We start from the raw sequence: 19,729 nt of genomic DNA on the forward strand, positions 1-19,729 counted from the left end.
GTTGCTTTAGAATTGCTAACTGTAAAACATTTAACATCAATGAAGAATCCCTTTGACCCAGAGCTGTAAATATGCAACATCTTGAAGTACCTCCAAATTCAATTGACAACCAAGTAAACAAAAATGGACCTATGACACCTTGCAGCTCTGTATCCAAATTGAATGATGACTCCAAGATACTTGCTGCACCAGTGACAGGCCTAAATGACGCCATATTGGTCACAAATCCAAATGATGATATCGTCCCAGTGGAACCGGACGTGCATATCTCAAGACCACAGATATGTCACATTTTTGTGAAGGGAACAGTAGTTCCAAAATCGAACCAAACACAAATATTGCCAAAATTTAAAAAAGCACTGAAAACCAAAAAAAAGTCCGTTCCTGCGAAGACTAATGGCCCGAAACTTCAGCATACAACAAAACAAAGAACCAGCGAGAATGATGAGATCAAGAACATTAATTCGACTAAAGATCTTATAATGTCAGTAAAAGGCTTGCAACAAACTAAAATGGAGGTAAATCAAGGTGCCACTAATGCGACAACAAAGTTGTTTCCAAAGAGTCAACAAACCAAATCTGTAAGTATGAAATCGCCACTTAAAATTTGCCAAAGTTGTATTTCAGAAAAACAAATGAAAGAAAATGAAATATCGGAATTAATGGAGCTATCCACATACTCTGTTACTGGAGATAGTGAAAGTGAAGACTGCGAAGCAGAAACAGATGCTATACTCATGGCAACTCCAGATTCTGACAATGAGGTGGATAGCCTAACACCTCAAGTAAAGGTGCAATGGAGTCGTGCACCAAAGGGACCGTCCAAATCTCGTACTGAAGAACATTGCTTGTGCAGAGATTGGCTGTACAGCAACGAAGTGAAACTAAAGACTGTCGGCACAATACATCAAATGTTACAGCTAATCAATTGTGGCATGCCAGAAGATGTCAAGAGTGTAAGGCATGAGTCGCCCAAGGCAAAAACAAAAAAAATAATGGCATCAGAACCCAACCCTGTGGCACCAACAAGCAAGAAAAACCTTACACTTCCACAGTCCACTGCAGCAGCCGGTGAAACCCTTCCGATGACGGCTCCTGCAGACTCCTATCATATATCACAGTTGAAATTATTTAAACAACCTCAGGTCAAACAGGAACTGACAACAAAACATCGAGCTCGTTCTGTTCATTATGAAGACGGATTATTAATTGAAAGACTTTGTCCACAAGAGGATGGTCTCATTCTGAATCGTGCAAATATTACTAGGCTCCTACATCATGTTCCCTCGCTTAGATCACTGACATCCAATGACATAGCAAGAGTGAAATTTATGGAGATTGCACAGAGTACTTATCCATACCACAACTGCATTAATAGCCCAATTATTAAAGCAAGAAACGTCACAACTAAGAACACTGGGCTTTGATGTCATAGATCAGCTAATTGCAATTAGACCAACAATCTTAGTAAGCAAGACTATATTAAATACAAGAAAGCCATCTCGAAGAAGAAATGTGGTGAAAGGAACAACAATGTTTTATAATAATGAAGGAAGTCACGTGTACAAAAGAGAAAGACGTGACTATCATCACCACACCTCAAGGTATAGAACACCAGAACAAGGATCAACTAATCATCACAGACGGTCCACTCATAGAGATATCAAAATCTCCTCTAAACCGACACTCAGATCGTCGAGGAAGATCTCCGGGAAGAAAAGACCATAGAGGTCGATCCAGATCGTCCCCATATAGAGCAACAGATCACCAAGAGAGATCAATCAGAAGAAAGGACCAAAGATTACCTGTTAAAGGTACTGAAGATAACTGGAAATGGCTAATGAATCTAGTGGCAGACAAAATTCAAATGCCATAGGCCAGGGCGACAATTGCTCATAAACCCCTAACAATCGCATCATGGAAGACTAGGGTTTTTTTTGCATCTTTTTGTTCAGCAGAATTACCAGATTGAAGAACACGACGTATGTTGCCTACAGGAAACCTGACTTCCTGAGACACCAATTGTGGAAGGATACTCAACTTATTTAAATCCTGCTATTAAAGGCGTGAAAGGTCGCCCAATGTCGGGCCTCGTGATTCTAATTAAGAATCATTTACAATTTAAGGTTGTGGCCGAATTAAATCCAACTATTTTAATTCAAATACTGGTTGGTACATTATTAGATGTCAATGACAAGAGCGATCGGGCAATTTGCCTATTTAACCTGTATTGGAATCCGAACACATTAATCGGCACAGAATTGCCTGGGCAAGTTGAAAGGTGGATTGATCACTGTAGGAAAAATTGGCCAAACACAATGTTTATCATGTGTGGAGACTTGAACTGCAAATGCTTAAACATGAACCCATCATGTCCGATGACATCTTGGCAACTGCGGCTGAACGAAGAGGCACACAGTGGAACATGGCTATGGAAGAAAAAAACATGTCACTTCTCAATGTTTCTACTATGGATGACTCGCCAGCACAAATTACAAGAAATAACGCCACAAATGGCCAGATCCTAGATTATATATTCATCTCAGACTCCTTGAGTTCGAGAAATAACAACATGAGTGATCCATATGCAGGAGAGCGATCACAATCTGTTGTCCGCAAACCTGTTTCCAATCACTCATAGAGACGATCACATGGACCCAATGTGTCTTGAAGTAACCATGGGCAGAAATCTTTTGACAATACCATTGTCAAATCTACCAAAGCTGACCAATGCATTGACAATCTCAATCAATTCACCACAAGTTAAAGGGGCAGCTGATATACTTGAATATATTAATCTATTTAAAAATTTCGAAATCCAAAAAAAAGGTTCAAGAAACATGCAGCGACATCCAACTCATAATTTTGATGTGCAAATTGTAACAAAAAAAAAACGAATGAGGCAGCAATTGAATTCCCTGAAACATGACAGAACTTTGGCAGCCTCGATTCAGAAACACAGATAGAAACTGGACACAGCGATATAAAAAGATCCTTATCCGAAAAGATGCAGAATCCATGTTGTTCACATTGAAAAATAAGAACACAGCGGAGATGTGGAAAATAATTAACAACTCAGAAACGGAGCAAGATTCATTGTTCATGACGCCCATGGCGCCAGAGAAATGGATCGCCCATTTTAACTCCTTCTTGGATAAAAGTGAACATCCATCCTTTTTGGATAAACATGAACATTTATCCTTAGTGCCAAAACCAGTGGAAAAATGGTATCTAATAGATACGTCCAGTGAAACCATCATGGAAATCATTAATAAGTTATCAACCGCACGAGCCTGTGGTCCAGACGGCCTTAGCAACACAATGTTGAAAACAGATGTTGCCGAATGGGCGAATTTTCTTTCAATCTTGTTTAACTACATCGTCAATGTCAACCAAATTCCATCATCTTGGAAGAAGTCTTTTATAGTCCCTATTCACAAAAAAGGGCGATCGGTCGGAACCAATAAAATACCGTCCTATAGCATTACTTGATGCCCCAGGCAAGATTTTTGGCCTGGGGCATCAAGTAATGCTTTGATTCTTAAAGCATTGCGCTATTGGGCAAAAAAATCAAATCACATAGACATATGCCAAGCAGGATTTGTTTGTGGAATAGGGACTGCTCTTAATATATTCATTCTAAATCTTTTGAAGAGCAGAACTGAACGAAATACGAATTATAAAATCTATGTTGCGTTTATTGATTTAACTCAAGCATTTGATAGCATATCTCGACCACAACGTTGGGCAAAATTACAACAATGGAAATGTCCCCAATCCATACTAGCTCCAATTCAAGCATTTCATCAAAACACCACAGTCCAAATAAGACTCAATAAGACAGGATTACTGACAAAATCCACACCAACCAATGAATGAATGAATCAGGGATGCCCTATGGCATCAGAATAATTCGATCTCTTCATTTCAGATGTTGGCGGTACTTTCCAGAATATCAGACACTTTCCACCATCCATAGCTCCCATGAAAGTGAACAGGCTCATGTATACTGATGATGTGGTCCTCATAGACCAGACCACAGTAGGCCTCCAACAATTGAATGCTCTCAACAACTATTTACAAGTAAATGGCCTTACAATTAACCCAAAAAAACCAGCCATCCTACCCTTGGGTCTGCAACACCATCAGATAAAATTCAAAAACCTGAGTTGGTCGTTACTGGGAACAAATATTCCAGTAGTAAAGTTGTTTATCAAATATAGGAGTCTGCTTGAACTCAAGCAAAATAGATGCACCGAGACGACAAGCTTTGACCAAGAAAACAGCAAGCTTGGCAAATTTGGCAAAATGTTTGTTGAGTATTGTAACTTCAGCCTCATACCATTGATCCAATTCCATTAAGCCAAAGCCATCCCCATCCTAACATATGGAGCAGAGACCTCATTTAATTTCGAAGAAAAGAACTGGTCCCGATTGGAAGGTTGTTTTTGGAAAACCGTGTTGAGACTTACAAAAGGAACCCCAATGCAATCAATAAGAATGGAATTGGGTCTGAGTTCTTTGGCACTGAGTTCTTTGGCAGTAATTGTGGAATGGGAAATGCATGCCTTTTACAGGAAATGCAAAGATGATCAGCCAAAAGGAGGCTTCTTATATCTAAAAGAGGAAACTAGCAACTCGATCAGAACCAATATTGAACGAATGGGAAGAAAAGTGTCTAACCATCATACACGCCTTACAGGAAACTAATGACCCTCTAATGAATAATCATGATAAAATCAAAAGGAAACTTTACTCACTGGATTGGTTTAAAACCGAAGAGCAAAGACGTAGGTACAAGGGATATGGTAAACTATGGGAAATCAGTCAAAAACCACATTCAATCCCGAACTATTTGAAAATATTCCATCATTGGTTTTTCCGAGATCAGTTTCTACGCTTTAAATTAAACTTGATCCAAACTAAAGAGACTGCCTGGTCTAAAACTATACAAGCTGGGCCACAGACATGTCGTCTATGCAACGAGGAATAATGATAATGGACTGTCTAGCTTTCGAGAATCAGAGATCAATGATAATGTGTGATGTCATCAAAAAATATGGATACAGACCAAAGGATATGTGGTGGAAAATGCTATTGGCCAATGAAAAGACACCTATAACCTTAGCATTGATCAAACTGTTAATCACCGTAGAGTCATCTTGCAAGATCCAATTAGAGGAAACTGTTATAGCTTGTATACTATTCATGCAATGCTGAGTCTTCTGTATCCATTTTACTTTCACTTTTACTTTTAGTTTCAATTTTTTCACTTATGTGAAGTTCAAATGTGTGATCAAAGGTTGTCTAATGTATGACCATAAAATCACTTGAAATAAATAATTTTAAAAAATGCCTATGTTTCTACATGAGTAGCTTAGTATACTGGAAATAACTTCATAATGGAATGCTATTTGTATCAATGCATTCCTTAATGCACTACATATCTCATGATATGTATTCCAACGATCCTTGACACTTTATCAACATTACAATAAGAATCCCTTGTACAGACTTTTCATGAAAAGTAAATGCATATGTGATGTCATTGATGACATCACTGATGACATTTGTGATGTCATCTTTGATGTCCTGGGTGTTAGTCTTAGCAGCGCACGGTGGTGGTGCCAGTTATGGTTGCTTAGCTTACCATAACTGTTGAATTTCAGGGGTTTTTCGGTTTTACTTGGAACCATAACGTCCCTTTAACAAAGTTTTTTTCACTGAATTTCATAGGTTTTTAGTAGCGCAACTTAACCATAGCATCCCTTTAACAAAGTTTTTTCCACTGAATATATATATATAATATACAATTTTTTTTTTTTTTTTGGAGCAACTGAAAAATTGGATTGTTTCTCTCATTCAATGCCATTGTTCTGTTTTTATTGGCTTTGTGCTTTAAATATTCAATCGTCTGTTTCTCTTCACAGGTTTACAATATATACACAGCAGAGACATGGATTTCGGAAAGCACCCAAAAAGGTTGAACCTCAAAGACCTGAACCAGAAAAAGCATCTAAAACTTTTAAAAGTGTAATAGCGCCACCTATACAAGAGACCGTTTCTTACAGTACCTCCAATTCAATCAAGCGCCTTTTTAGACCTTTTGTTTTCACTGTTGGGGTAAGTCATTACAATTAATTCGCTTGCAGTGTCATAATTTATGGGCTGTGTCCAATGTAACTTTTTATCATTTGTCAATTGAGTCTCAAGAGGAGATGTAGTTAAGTGGCTAAGATGCTAACTTAGAAACCCACAGACCTGAGCTCCATTATCTGCTTTGGCACTTGCCCAACCAACTCGTATGATTTTGGGAACATTGCATTATCTCCTGTAATGATAAAAATCAACAAAACATTACATTGATATATTTAATATTGTCCCAATGAGATGTTTCTACCAACTCTGCTGATTACAGTCTGTTTTGTGTAATCTAGTTTCAAACAGCCACCACACTCCGTACTGTTTTATCTACAGCTCATCACTGTTAAAATGCTTCTGCAATATTAAATGCTTGCGTAATGTGTCACGATGCACCTTGCATCCAGATCCATGCGATACTCCATATCAAAAGTGATTCTTGTTGTAATCTTGACCCTCAAACTGGAAATTAGTCATCTCATATCTACTCCAATCTCCTGGGCTAACACTTTCTGGCTGCCTTCGGTCTTCCCTCTTTTTTCTTTTCACCACAGCTCTGCTTCTATTTTTCTCTGCTTTGAAAATGGTTGGAGGGATTTTCAAAAACCCAGGAGTGGGGTTTTAGCAGGCAACCAAGTGAATAAGCAATGATTTTTCACACGTTCTCTAACAAATCTCTCGCTGGGTAGCATAGGCTAAGCAGTAAGGCTTGGATTTAGGAAATCTGGGCTTGGCATGCAGGTACAATTAACAACACACAGCTAGTCAAGTCATAGAGATACACACAGTTGCATAAAGGTATACTACTTATTAAGCCAAAACACATGCAGTTAAATCAAGGATATTATTTCTACACCTTTTATTTACACAGAATTTACAAAATAGGTTGTGCTGAAGAAGGACTAGACTACACTTACACCGTTAAAAACAATAATGCAAGGCAGTACAGTGTCTGTTTTAAGTAAATGGGGCTGGGGGAGAAACTTCTAAACGAGTAAAAACAATGTGCCTACAGCATTTATCTTAAGACTTAAGAAGTTCTTCCCCTGTGAAATTAAATGCATAAAATACCCCTTTGCATTAATCCATTCAGAGAACTAGAACATGATAGGATAAAAAAGTTCTTTCAATATAGAAATTAAATTAGTTACCAAGTTAATAGGTGGTGCTAAATCCATTTCCCCCAAGAGACTTTTCAGAAATGTCCTTCCTGCCCTCCCTATAGAATTCAGTGCACCCAAAGTCAAGTGCCTCTGGATTTTCCTTTGCAATACAATCTGTGATCAAAGTTTACAATCTCCCCATAAGTTGTAGAAAAATAAAGAATGCCCATGTTTGCATGTGTTATGCGTGTAGTCACCTTCTGAACTTGTGAATAGCATGAACTTGCAAGGAAAACCCAAGACATTGAAGATGTCAAGTTTAGTTAGTGTAACATTGTCTAGTTAGAACTTCATGGCCCTCTTCATGCCTTTTTTGACAGCTCATTAATTGATTTCCTGACATTAATCTACATATGCTTTTTCAACATAACATCCCTATATCCAGTCAACTATTTCTGCAGTGCATCAGAGTTCATCCTATTAAAACCCATGTCATCTGCATATGTGAGACAAGTAATTAAGCATATCTAAACACAGGGAACATCAGATGTAAGTGGTATTAAAAAAATTTCAAAACAATTTAAATATAGGATAACACAATAGACACAATTGTGCAAACTTGTTGGACTCCCTAAGTGAATCAAAAAGGTCCTTCTATGATAACTAGCTCTCTCTTACTCTGCTTTCCCTGCTGCCGTACTTTATACCCTGCTGTTACCTCTCCGGTTTGGGCTTGTCAAAAGTGGGTACACCAGAGATTGGTTAGTTCTGAATAGCTCATTCATTATGAGTGCTTTAATAATTTTTGCATTCGGAGGGCAGGCTACAACTTTAAAGGCTGCATGTGCATGGTCATCTGCCTCATTGAGCAGAGCTGAGGTGGCTTTGCTTTTGTGGGTAGGTTTGATCCATGCTACCTATGCGCGAGAGTGAGAGCAATTGTTTTATGTGAGTGGTGGATGCTGCCCGGGGCTTGGAATGAATCTTTTTGAAAAGGCAAAATTAGCAGTTTTAGCTGTGTCATTAAGATAAACATTTCATACACATATGGGGGTAGTGCCAGATACAGAGGCCTTCCCCAATGGGATCTATGATCTAAAACAATCAACTGTGGTAGACCTAGAGACAAGACGATTCCACCAAACACAGAGAATTGACTCTATATTTGTCCTGGAATTAGTGAATATGTTTGCAATAGATATGACTGTGGAGAGAGGGTGAATCAGTCGGCAAGAAGGGGAAGTCTCTGGTTAATAAAAGGCTTTATTTACATACTCCTGAAAATTCACAAAACCCTAATTGACCCCCCTGGACTTCCTATCGTCTCAGGATTAAACTCTGTTTTGGATTTTGGAACCTCTGTCTATATATGTAGACCATTATTTGAGACCCTTTGTCATTGAGATGAGATCATACGTCTGGCATACTATGGAGATCATTAGAGTAATTGAAAATCTCAAATGTAATCCTCAAGAATACCTTCTGGTGGGCCTTAACATTGTCTCCCTGTATACCAAGATCCCCCAGAGAACGATGTGGTAAGTTCTTGAAGAGGCTTTATGGAATAGACCAGATCAAGATCATGTTCCAAATTCTTTCATCTCGTGTGCGGAGGTAGCACTGATGGAGAACTACTTCCAATTCCAAGGCAAGTTCTATAAACAAACAGAAGGAACGGCCATGGGGGCCATGATGGCACCTAACATGGCAAGCCTCTTTGTGGAAGCATTTGAAAAAAATGACATCTACAGGACAGACAAACCATTTTTTTTAAAACATCTCTGTCTGGCGAAAGTTTATTGATGACATCCCGATTATATGGAAGGGTACCAAGCATTGAATCTATGTGATCACTGCGCCACCCGTAATTCTGCGGACAAAAATGTTGACGACCATTAGGGCGCAGCGCAGTGGTCAGATAGCTTACTGTGGCCCCCATGCCCCTACTCCGCCCCACCTAGCCACATACCGTAACCACTGGACACACGTGTGGATCCTTTTTTTTTTTTATTACCTAAATCTATCTTCTTCCACGCTCTCCATTTAATGGAAGCGGAGGACACCCCTGAAACCCCTGCCATGACTAAGAGGCGCGGGAGACACCCCTGCTTTGATTAGTCGCAGTAATGGGGGTCTGCATTTTATTACTGTTCAAAGGCACTGTTTTAGTCACGGGAGAATGTTCGAGTCGCAGTAAATGTAGGATTCCCCAAGGATTCAGCTATTGCGTTCGTTAACTGGATTAATGAATGCAGTGAACACCCGAAATTCACTTTCTGGACATCACTCTTTTTCATGACAATGGTAAATTGAAAGTTAGACCGTACCATAAATGTACGGATAAAAAGGCCTTGCTACACTTCCCCATTCACCACCCTAGACCTCTGCGTGAAACTTGCCATTTGGCCAGTTCTTAAGGCTGAAACGGAATAATAGGACAAATGATACATTCAGAGCAGAAGCTTAAATCCTGACTTGCAAATCACGTAAAGAGGATATCCTAAGAAAATTGTTCGAACAGCCTCGAAGAGAGCCTTAACCAATAATAGAGAAGCCCCGTTGGAACCAAGAGAGAAGGACCCCAATAAACGGCTGTGTCCAAACTTTCTGTAACCTACCATATAAAATCAATGACATCATACATACAAACTGGCGAGTATTCAACAGAGATACTAACAAGTTGAACAAACCCATCTTTGCATTCAAGAGGAGCCAAAACAAAAGGGAACAAGGTATACTGAAATCGGCAACGTTTGTTCTAATGGTTCCACTCTTCCCTCCTTCATTCTCAAATTGTGTGCCACCTCTACATTTATTCAATAGTATTGATATTTCTTTTATATCAAAACACAATTCGAATATTCATTGGATGGGTTTTAGGTTTTTTTCTAGCCTTTCCCAGCATGACATCAGCTTAAATGTTGTGTCTTATACAGAACTACTTTTCGTTTTGCAACAGGCATGAAGGAGGTCATGAACAATGGAAGACATTCTGATGAATACTACTGCATTACATAACATTCTTGACTTCTCATTAATATGCACACTGAGGACATGTAGGGACACTTAGGTGCTGCATGACTAGTGATGGTTACTTATAATTATGCCCCGTGGTACGGATAGCTGGTTCTTTAAAGATGGATGCCAGGATGAGCCAGTTTAGCCTGCAATTTGGCAGCCTGTCCTAAAGATGGCACTTTCCAAAAGGGGATGCCATATACTACAGTCTATACCACTAGCAAAGTGTTTTATTATAAACATGCATGACATCATGACATAGAATAATTAATATCATACAACTTGGTATTGGCAGATACCCCACAAACCTGTGAACGTGAACAGAAAACAAACTATACAGAAGGTATATGCTCCTTTATTACACTGGGTGATGGTAGCATGCGCGATTCTGAATCACGTCTCCATGTGGTGTGACTTTAGCGTTGATTGGATTATATCTGGATTTTTTGCAGATTGTTATCTTTGATTGGATGCACTAAGAAGACTTGTATTTCAAACAAGCCTTCTACATAACAAGAAAGGATATTGTATAGCATTCAATACTACCACATCTGTTGGAGTGGTTCAAGCACTAGGTATATATTAATACCTATGTTTTTATTATATTACTCTCCTGTCTGATATGAGCTACATAGCGTCCTGAAGATTTACTGAATAAGAAAGAAAAAGTTTCATTACATATATTTCAGTATGACATGATATGGTATTTATAACGCACCTATACACAAGTGTTTCAAGGCGCGATGCGACAAGGGAGGTGGAACAGAGGGAAGACAGACAGCGATCCTATTAGGCAGAGTGTCATTCAGTTCACGCAAGTGCAGTATGATTTGATGTGAGAGTGCATGTCACTCATAACTTTGCGGTTACTGCGCTTTCATGAGAAGACGGTGCTGAAGAGCATGACTCGCACAGGTCTTGAGGTGGACAAAGTCATAGCAGCAGATAAGCCATCTGGATTACAATGGAATGAGGGTGGAGGTGTTTGCTTTTTGCTTTTGGATACATTTCACACTGGGTGATTGAATCATGAGGAAGGTCCGGTATTGATGACAGCTAAGAAATTAAACACGTTGAGTAGTTTCATTAGCAACATAATGACCTTGTTGCCGGAAGTTACCTAGTTAGGTGAAGCTGCTGTAATGTTGCTGTTGGAACTTAATGCAAGTTGAATGTATTAAGAAATGTGTGTTAATATGTTTACACGTTTTTGTCTCCCTCATGTTATTTTTGTGATGTGTATTCTCTTTTTAAAAAAAAAATAATTTCCCCCCAAAATTGTTCCCCCCCCCAAAAAAAGTCTTATGCTATGCCAACAGTGGTTGGTTTAAAAAGAAAAAGAAAAAAAAATAAAAAAAAATATATCTATATATACATTTCTCTGAAGAACAATACAATTGTTCTTTGTAATAAAAACGGCTTATGCATAGGATGTCATATTAGTAGTAGCAACTGCCTGTTATAATAAGGGGTGATTTGATCCAGTGGATACAGGTTTGAATAGGTTCCCTCTCCTTGGTTAAGAATGCCTATACTAAGTAGCCCTAGTATGGTTGGTCCTTTAAGATAAAAAAGGACATATGACCCTATGACCCTTTCCTGTTTACAGTAACAGTCCCTTTCTGGGCTCCAGGTCCATCGTATATTGGCTAGGGGAGGTACCGAGCCCCATGAATTACCGCACTAGAAGTCCTCGAAACAAGGCAGGGGATTTTGTCACAGTACCCAGGAAATGTGGCAATAAGATCTGAAGGAAGGAGAATTTTTTTGAGGGATGCAATCTCTTTAAAAGGATATCCGTTACACCATGATTGTTGTTCATACATTTGAGTTCAATGAAAATTCAAGTTGCTTGTTGTTCACATTCTAGCAAAGCAGATGCTACTTTGTCAAAATTGACACAACAACAAAAAGTATTCCTAGCAAATAAATGACTAATATACGTATAGAAATGCAACCAAACAGGTCCCTACACATGAACAGACCCCTGCTCCCTTGTAGCCCATGGCTTCTTTGCTGCTATGTCTTTGTCCACCTCAAGACCTGTGTGTCATGCTCTTCAGCACCGGATTCTCATAAAAGCATAGTAACCGTGAAGTACTCCGTCAAAGAGAAGCTCTTAAATTTAGGAATCAAATTTTAAACCGTAACCGAGGACGCTGGGTGGGAGACCATTGTGAAGTCAGAAGTTATAATTCTGGCAAACAATGTACATTTGTCCAAAAGGCAATTGGGCAAAAGTGAAAAACAAAACATCATGCCACAGAGAAGTGCACAACAGCAGTAAAAACACAAGTCTGTATTTTCTAGTGCTCACAAATCCTCTGAACAGTGATTTCACAACTTCATTACATTTCTTGTATAATTTATACAACAAACTCGTTTTTAAGAATGTGTAAAATGCATACACTTTGATTTGACAGTTGTAGTGCACTTATGCTAAACGAGTTTGCTTCAGAGTGTAAGTTGACAAGAAGGCAGACAAGGGCTGGCAAGCACAGTAAGCAGAATAGAAAAGGTGGGACTATAGGCACTTACAGAACCGAATTAGGTCATCTTCATTCCAAAACTAGTTTAGGAGCGTATTCCATGTCTGGTGTCAAGACTGAAAGTCTACAGCCTCTGCATCTTTATTTCTTGAAGGACGGAAACTCTAGTAGGGAGGAGTCTGTGGAACAAAGAGGCCTACAAGGGCAGTATTTCTTAGAGCTGTTCTGAAAGTAGGTTGGCCCAAGTCTGTATATGGTATCGTGGGTGATACGCTGCTTTAACACTTCAAGGGTGTGGTTGTGGGGTCTCAGTTTGAAGATGGGCCTGGCAGCTTTGTTCTAGTTCCCGTCAGTTTGTACAGAAGAAATTGGGATAGGCAGATGTAGTGGCCATTCACATATTTGAGCCTGGTGAGGATGATGGCTTTGATGAATTGTGCTTGGTTGGAAGTTACTGGGCATTGTTTTATGCAAGCCTGGTATAGTAATTCCATTTCTTGATGATTGAATATACTGTGTGGTTAGTGAGAGCTTGTCGTCCAACAGTACTCCAAGATTTTTGACAGACTTACAGGGATGGATGCTGAGCAAAGATATGTAGGCCAAATGAAAGGAAGGATAAGGATATAATATTTGATACCATTCAAGGCCAGTGTGTTGAGGCTCATCCAGCACCGAGTCTCTTTGAGGCAATTTCTTAAGATCGTTCCACCAGACCTCTGTCTTTGGTCTCCTGCATGTTTTCCAGCCCATGGCAATTCTGCGCTTAGCCAGTATGTAAGCTAGGCCTTTAAGTTTACCCACATGCTTTAGCTTGTGTGATCTAGGGAACCCCCCCCATCATGCATGCCCACACATTCTGCTAGGCGGTGGGCCACTTCATTCCAAAATTCACCAATTTCTGGTCACGCCTAGAACATGTGTGTCATCCCAGCATTCTCTTCTCCACATTTGGGGCATATTTGTATTCCTGCTTTCTTAAATCGGGCTATTCTCTGGGGAGGGAGGGGTCATATACGCTCTGTGCGTTACATACAGCTGGATTTGTTGCAACCTCGCATTCCTAGACACCTTTTTGTGGTACCTTTGAGCCCTTTCCCACTGCCCGTCATTCATGTTTTCACCCACCTCCTCTTCCCATTCTCGTCTTAGCTGGGTCACCTCCTTTCCTACACTAGTCATCAATAGTTCATAGATACGGGAGACCTCATGCCCCCCCTCTGTGATTTTGTATATTATATCGGACTGTGTCTGGTTGATCTTCCAGCACTATTTCAGACCACGTTTCTTTCATCCGTCGCACCAGTCTGGTGTATGTGATGTATTGCCCTAGATGTAGGTCCGTTCCCTCTACTAGTGCGTTAAATTCCAATATTTTCCCATCCTGCCATATATCTCACAGTGTTGCAATGCCCACCGGTTCCCAGTGCTTGCATATCATCTTCCTCAACTGCGCATCCCCCTTGGTCAGTGCCACTAGCGGTGCCTGCGGAGAGCACGGGGTCAGGTTCTCCATAGCCTGGCAAGCTTTTCGCCACATTTGCCATCATAATTCCAGCATTCTTGAGCACCCCTTTAGTTCTGTTTTTGGCAGCCATATCCATTCTTTTAGGAAATATGGGGCACATTCTGACCTCAACAGTCTGGACTCAGCTGCTGCATCTTCCAATAGCCACCTGGCCACATATTGTAGCCACATATTGTAGCTGGCTGGCCAAGTTGTAGATCTCGAAGTTGGGGAGGTTATACCACCTTTATCATAAGTATTCTGTAGTTTCCACAGGGCTACTCTGTTCCTGGTGTTGTGCCAGACGAAGCCTTTGCATATCCCTTGGAGTCTAACAAAGAACAGTTAAGGTATCCAATATGGGATATTCCCGAAAAAGTGCATCAGCCTCGGTAATACTACCATTTTCAACAAAGCCGCCCTTCCCATCATAGCCAGTGGGAGGTTAGCCCAGAATTTCATGCTGTTCTCAATGTTTGCTACTGCCTTTTCTGTGTTATATATGTGTTCATTCTCAACATCATGATAGATCTCTATTCGCAGGTATCTAAAGTTTTTGATCTCCCATGGTATTTGTAGAGTGGGTAGGTGCTCCCGCGGAATCCCCTAGTATCTCCCCAGGGGGAATATGCACAACTTTTTAGGGTTGACTGCAATGCCTGAGAGCTACGCGAATCGCTCCATAACTTCTAGGATGTACTGTAGGTTTTCTTCCGAGTATCTCAAGTACAGCAACATATCATCAGCATACAATGATTTGAGATGTGGCCATCCTTTGGTGAAGATTCCTACCTCTCCATATTGTTGTCTTAGGTATATAGCTAGGGGTTCTAGTGCAAGAATATATAGCATCAGGGACCAGGGGCACACCTGTCTGGTACCTCTGCCAAGTTGCCATCTGTCTGAGATGACGGCTGCCGTCTTAACTCTGGCCAATGGTGAGCTATACAATAGTTTCACCCATTTCAGATACTCGGGCCCTATTCCATGTTCCTGTAAGGCTGCAATCAGCCACGGCCATCTAACCGAGTCTAAGGCCTTCACTGCATCTAAGGAAACGATTGCAACCCTGCCCCCCGCCCTCCGTCTGTTCCACGACCCAGTGAAGTCTCCTAAGGTTATCGGATATGCTTCTTGGTGGAACATATCCAGTCTGATCAGGATGTATAAGTTTGCTTATGACCTGTCTCAATCTCCCCGCCAACACAGCTGTAAGAATCTTGCTATCCTCGTTCAGTCTGTACGATCTGCGGCCCATGCTTGGTTTATGGGGTTTGAGGATCAGGATAATTATCGCCTCTCGCAGGGACTTTGGCAGCGTTCCTGTTTCAATAGCCTCATTCAGCATAGCCAGCAACGAAGGAAGCACCTCTGTCTTATATGTTTTATAAAACTCGCTAGGGAGTCCATCCGCCCCAGCGGCCTTGCAGGTGGGTAATGCCTCAATCGCTGCCTTTAATTCCTCCAGTGTGATTGGGGCGTCTAAGTTCTCTCTCTCTCTCTCCTCAGCACTCAATTTCGGCAGGCCAATGTCCTTTAGTGTTTCTACTATCTCGTCCCATTCACCGCCCTCCGTATCTCCATACAATATTTGTAAACTCAAGGAACCCTTCATGCACTCCCTACTGGGTATCAAGTATCTGTCCTTTCTCCCCATCTACTGCTCCGATTGTCTGTCTCGGTGTCTCGCTTTTATACAACCATGCCAGCAGCCTCCCTGGTTTGTCCCTGCCAGCATGCTGTCTCTCGACGTATTTCTTATAATTGAAGTTACTTAGCCGCTCCCAGTGCTCTTCACATACTTACCGTGATTTGTTTATAGTATCTGCCCTTTCCGGGGTGTCATCCCCCTCTGTGCATGACCGCCTCAAGTTCCTCTTCTGCCTTCTGCAGCCCTTGCAATATGCCTCCTTGCTGCCCTCTGGATTTTGCTATCGCTGATCCCCGATGGTGCGAACAATTAACCACATTTTACACGTTTTCCCCTTTGCCATGATAATGCCATTTTGGGTACTATATCCTCAAAATGTCTGCGTCTAGATCTTTTAAGGTCTGTCATTTTGCCACATTTTGCTTTTGAGGCCAGAAACCCTTACATATGCACATGTACCTTTGCACAATCCAGTCCTGGATTGCTGATCAGCGCGTTGTTTGATGGAAACTGACTGAGACTGTTACCCAGATTCTGCATAAGAAGAGAGGGCCTGAAGCCATTCTAGAGGTTGGCCACTGTAACCAAGAGTCTGAAGACCAAAGAGAACTCTGCGTGGGGGCCTGCAGATGAGGGTACAAGCCAGCCACGGGTGTGTGGTGGTGACATCTGGAGCACCTTCAGCAAGCAGGGAGGAACTTTGTCTGTGCCTTCCAAACCTAGACTTGTGGGCCTAACCAGTATTGTGTCCTGCACTGCCGTCATGCCATTGGTGAACTTTGGAAGTGTCCCTGAAGCGGAGCATCCTGGGGTTTGACCAGCCACAGAAGTTATGTTAATTTATTTTGTAAAGTGCACGCACGCCGAAGCATCTTGGTGCTGAGATGAACCGGAAGGACAAGAGATCAACTAGCAGAAATAGAAAAATCAATTTAAACAAGTACGTTTTTATCAATTGACGGAAAGCAAGATTGTTTTCTGTGGACCTCAATGAAGCTGGCAGAGTTTTCCACAATTTGGCAGCTGCCACTGAAAATGAGCGGCCCCCTACCCGTTCGAACTGATAACGGGGAATCACTAGAAGACAAGAGCCCTTGGACTGCAGTTCATGAGAGGCCACTTAAGGACATGAATTTTCCTAGCGATATTCAGCACCAGAGCCGTCAAAGGCCCAATGCGCTACTACCATTGACTTAAATTGCACGCGCTGAAGAATGGGGAGCCAGTGCAATGAACGAAGGATAGGGGAAATATGGGTACCATATGGATAGCCCGTGCAGATACGTGAAGCATAATCTTGGAGAATCTGTAAGCGGTGAAGGAGGTACAAGGGTTGAGCCAAAAACAGGGTGTTGCAGTAGTCTAGCTGACTTAACACTAACAAGGCCGTACTAAGGGCCTTAGTCAGGCTGGGAGAAACGGCAAGACCTTACGAAGTACACAAAGCTGAAAGAAGCCTGCTTTGCAAATAGCCCCAACTTGGCCATTCATCGACAACGAAGCAGAAAAAATTACTCCCAGATTTTTTACCTCTGAAACCAGAGAAGGACAGGGCCCAAGTTCCATAGGCCAAAAGGCCGGGGAGCAAGACAGAGCAGGGACAGAGACAGGCTGTTGAGGACCGCAGAGCGGTGCACCACCAGGACCTCTGTCTTGTCCCTGTTAAGTTTTAGCCAATTGCTGCCCATCCACTCATTCACGGACAACAGGCAACTCCTAAACTGAGATGCGAGGCCTGGTTGGGCAGAATCCAACCGGACGATGATTTGCGTATCAGCATAGGAGTGACGCCTGAAGCCGAAGGAGCGGATGAGCAAAACAAGAGACTGAATGTAGATATTAAAAAGAGCGGGGGACAAGGCTGATCAGCAGCGGCAGAAAAGAAGGAAGCAAGTGTCAGTGTTTGGTTATGGTCGGCCAAAAAAGAGGCGAACCAAGCCAATACTTGACCAGAAAGGCCGTCCACCGCCAAATGATCCAGTAGCACCTTGGGGTCCACTGTATGGAACGTGGCCGATAAATCTAGCAAAATGAGGGCTCCTGTTCCACCCTCATCGGCCAGCTGGCAGAGATCATCATACACAGAGACCAGGACACTTTCTGTCCCTCGACCCAGACGAAAGCCAGACTGGAATGAGTTTGAAAAGGAGGAAAGTTGAGGAAAAGAGGTAAGCAGAGGAGAGACGAGGCATTCCAGCAATTTCATACCGAACTGGAGCAAGGAAATAGGTCGGAAATTCGCCAGAGAAGCAGGGTTTAACAAAGGGTTTTTCAAAAGTGGAATGACCACAGCTTGCTTAAACTCTTATGAAATAGATCCAGATTGACAAGTCATTGACCGCTTCTGTCAGCCATATAGAGATTTGGGGAGAAATGTCTTTTAAACTTCTCAGAGGAATGGCATCCGAAGGGGCGGCAGATTTTAATTTGCCAATCACCAGCTCCACTTCCTGGACCGAAAAAATAGGAAATACCAACCAGTTATGATCTAAGCTAAGGCAGCTGCTCAGGAGCAGGAAAAGCAGATAAACGGATCTTTTCCCGTATCAAGTTAACTTTATTAATAAAAAATGCTGCTACATCGTCTCAAAAAGCGTGAGAGTAACCAACCTGCAAGGCCATATCTGGAAGAGAAGAAAGTGACCATACAATAAAAAAAGTTCACAGGGTTGATTTTAGAGCATTTTCAATCTTACAGGTATAGAAAGCACTTTTTGCCTCCTGAATTGCAAGTTAAGTGCTACATGTTAGACTGAAGACTGACTTGGCACTAGCGGAGTAAGTTCTTCTCCATTTTTGCTCAGCCTGCCATTTTTTGGCCCGTAAGGCCTTGAGCTCATCGGAGAACCAAGGCTGGGAGGGGCAGCCCCTGAACTTCCAAAGGGTAAGTGGAGGGGAGGCGCCTCAACTTCCAAAGGGTAAGCGAGGCTAAAGTGTCAGCAACACCAGTGAACCTTTTAGTTAGTGTGGAAAAATGTATTGCTATTTGGCATTGTGCCTGAATGCTAGAACCAAGCATTCAAGGTTTTTAGCCAATTACGACAGTTAGTTGGCACCCTCCATCTTGGGTTAAGTTGATTCCCCAGGCCTTAAGTTCTGATTTTCATTTTCTATTCTTTAAAATGTGTTTACTAAGCGCCTCAGTGCTTTTATCCGTTGGCTGCTGCCCTCCCTGCTTGCTCCTTTGTCCTCTCTGCCTCTGTCTCCCTTCTGCCCCCGTCTCCCATCCCGCACCCTGACCAATGATGGGCCAGTGAGGCCCTTCGCAAACCACCAGCCAGGTTGTAGGCCCTATGTAAAAAAAGCGGAAGGCGAGGCGCTCACTCCAGTTCCCAGTCGATTATACCTGATGCAAGAAGTAACTGGGTTAAATCCCAAAAATGAACAAGTATTAACAGGGTTGAATCCCAAAACTAATTAGTAACACCTGTAAAGAAATACAGCCTCCCTGGTGATTGTTTGTGACAGGAAGGCGCTTGGAGGAGAACAACAGAGCAACTGGACTGCAGCAGATGGGATCAGATGGGATCAGACAGAGCAACTGAGATAGGGTTGGCAAGCATTGATCAATTTGGAGGTGTAAGCCGTGGATGAGGCAGTGGCATTGATTTGTCTTTGGAGGTTTAAGGCTGAATCTAGGTAGAAATCTAGGGTTTTAGCTACCTTGTCTACTTTGAAGGTTGCCATCAATGGAGAATGAGGAGTATTTGGGGCCTAGTTTGCTGAGTTTTAGGTTGGATCCAATGTGGAGGATCTCAGTTTTGTCGTCACTGAGACAGAGCCCATGGTTGGCCATCCATCCCTGTATTTTACTGTAAAT

General features: G+C 41.8%; 1 protein-coding gene across 1 annotated transcript in view; it reads left to right on the forward strand.

Annotated features, from left to right (window-relative positions):
* PARL (presenilin associated rhomboid like) overlaps positions 1 to 19,729 on the forward strand; it is a 625,047-nt gene that overhangs the window by 144,202 nt on the left and 461,116 nt on the right. Inside the window, exon 2 of the mRNA XM_069618249.1 lies at positions 5,931 to 6,123. Coding sequence (XP_069474350.1) covers positions 5,931 to 6,123 — 193 coding nt within the window. The remainder of the gene's footprint in view (positions 1 to 5,930; positions 6,124 to 19,729) is intronic.

This window comes from Ambystoma mexicanum, chromosome 10 (genome assembly GCF_040938575.1).
Source record: "Ambystoma mexicanum isolate Mex_15411 chromosome 10, UKY_AmexF1_1, whole genome shotgun sequence".
Taxonomy (NCBI): Eukaryota; Metazoa; Chordata; class Amphibia; order Caudata; family Ambystomatidae; genus Ambystoma; species Ambystoma mexicanum.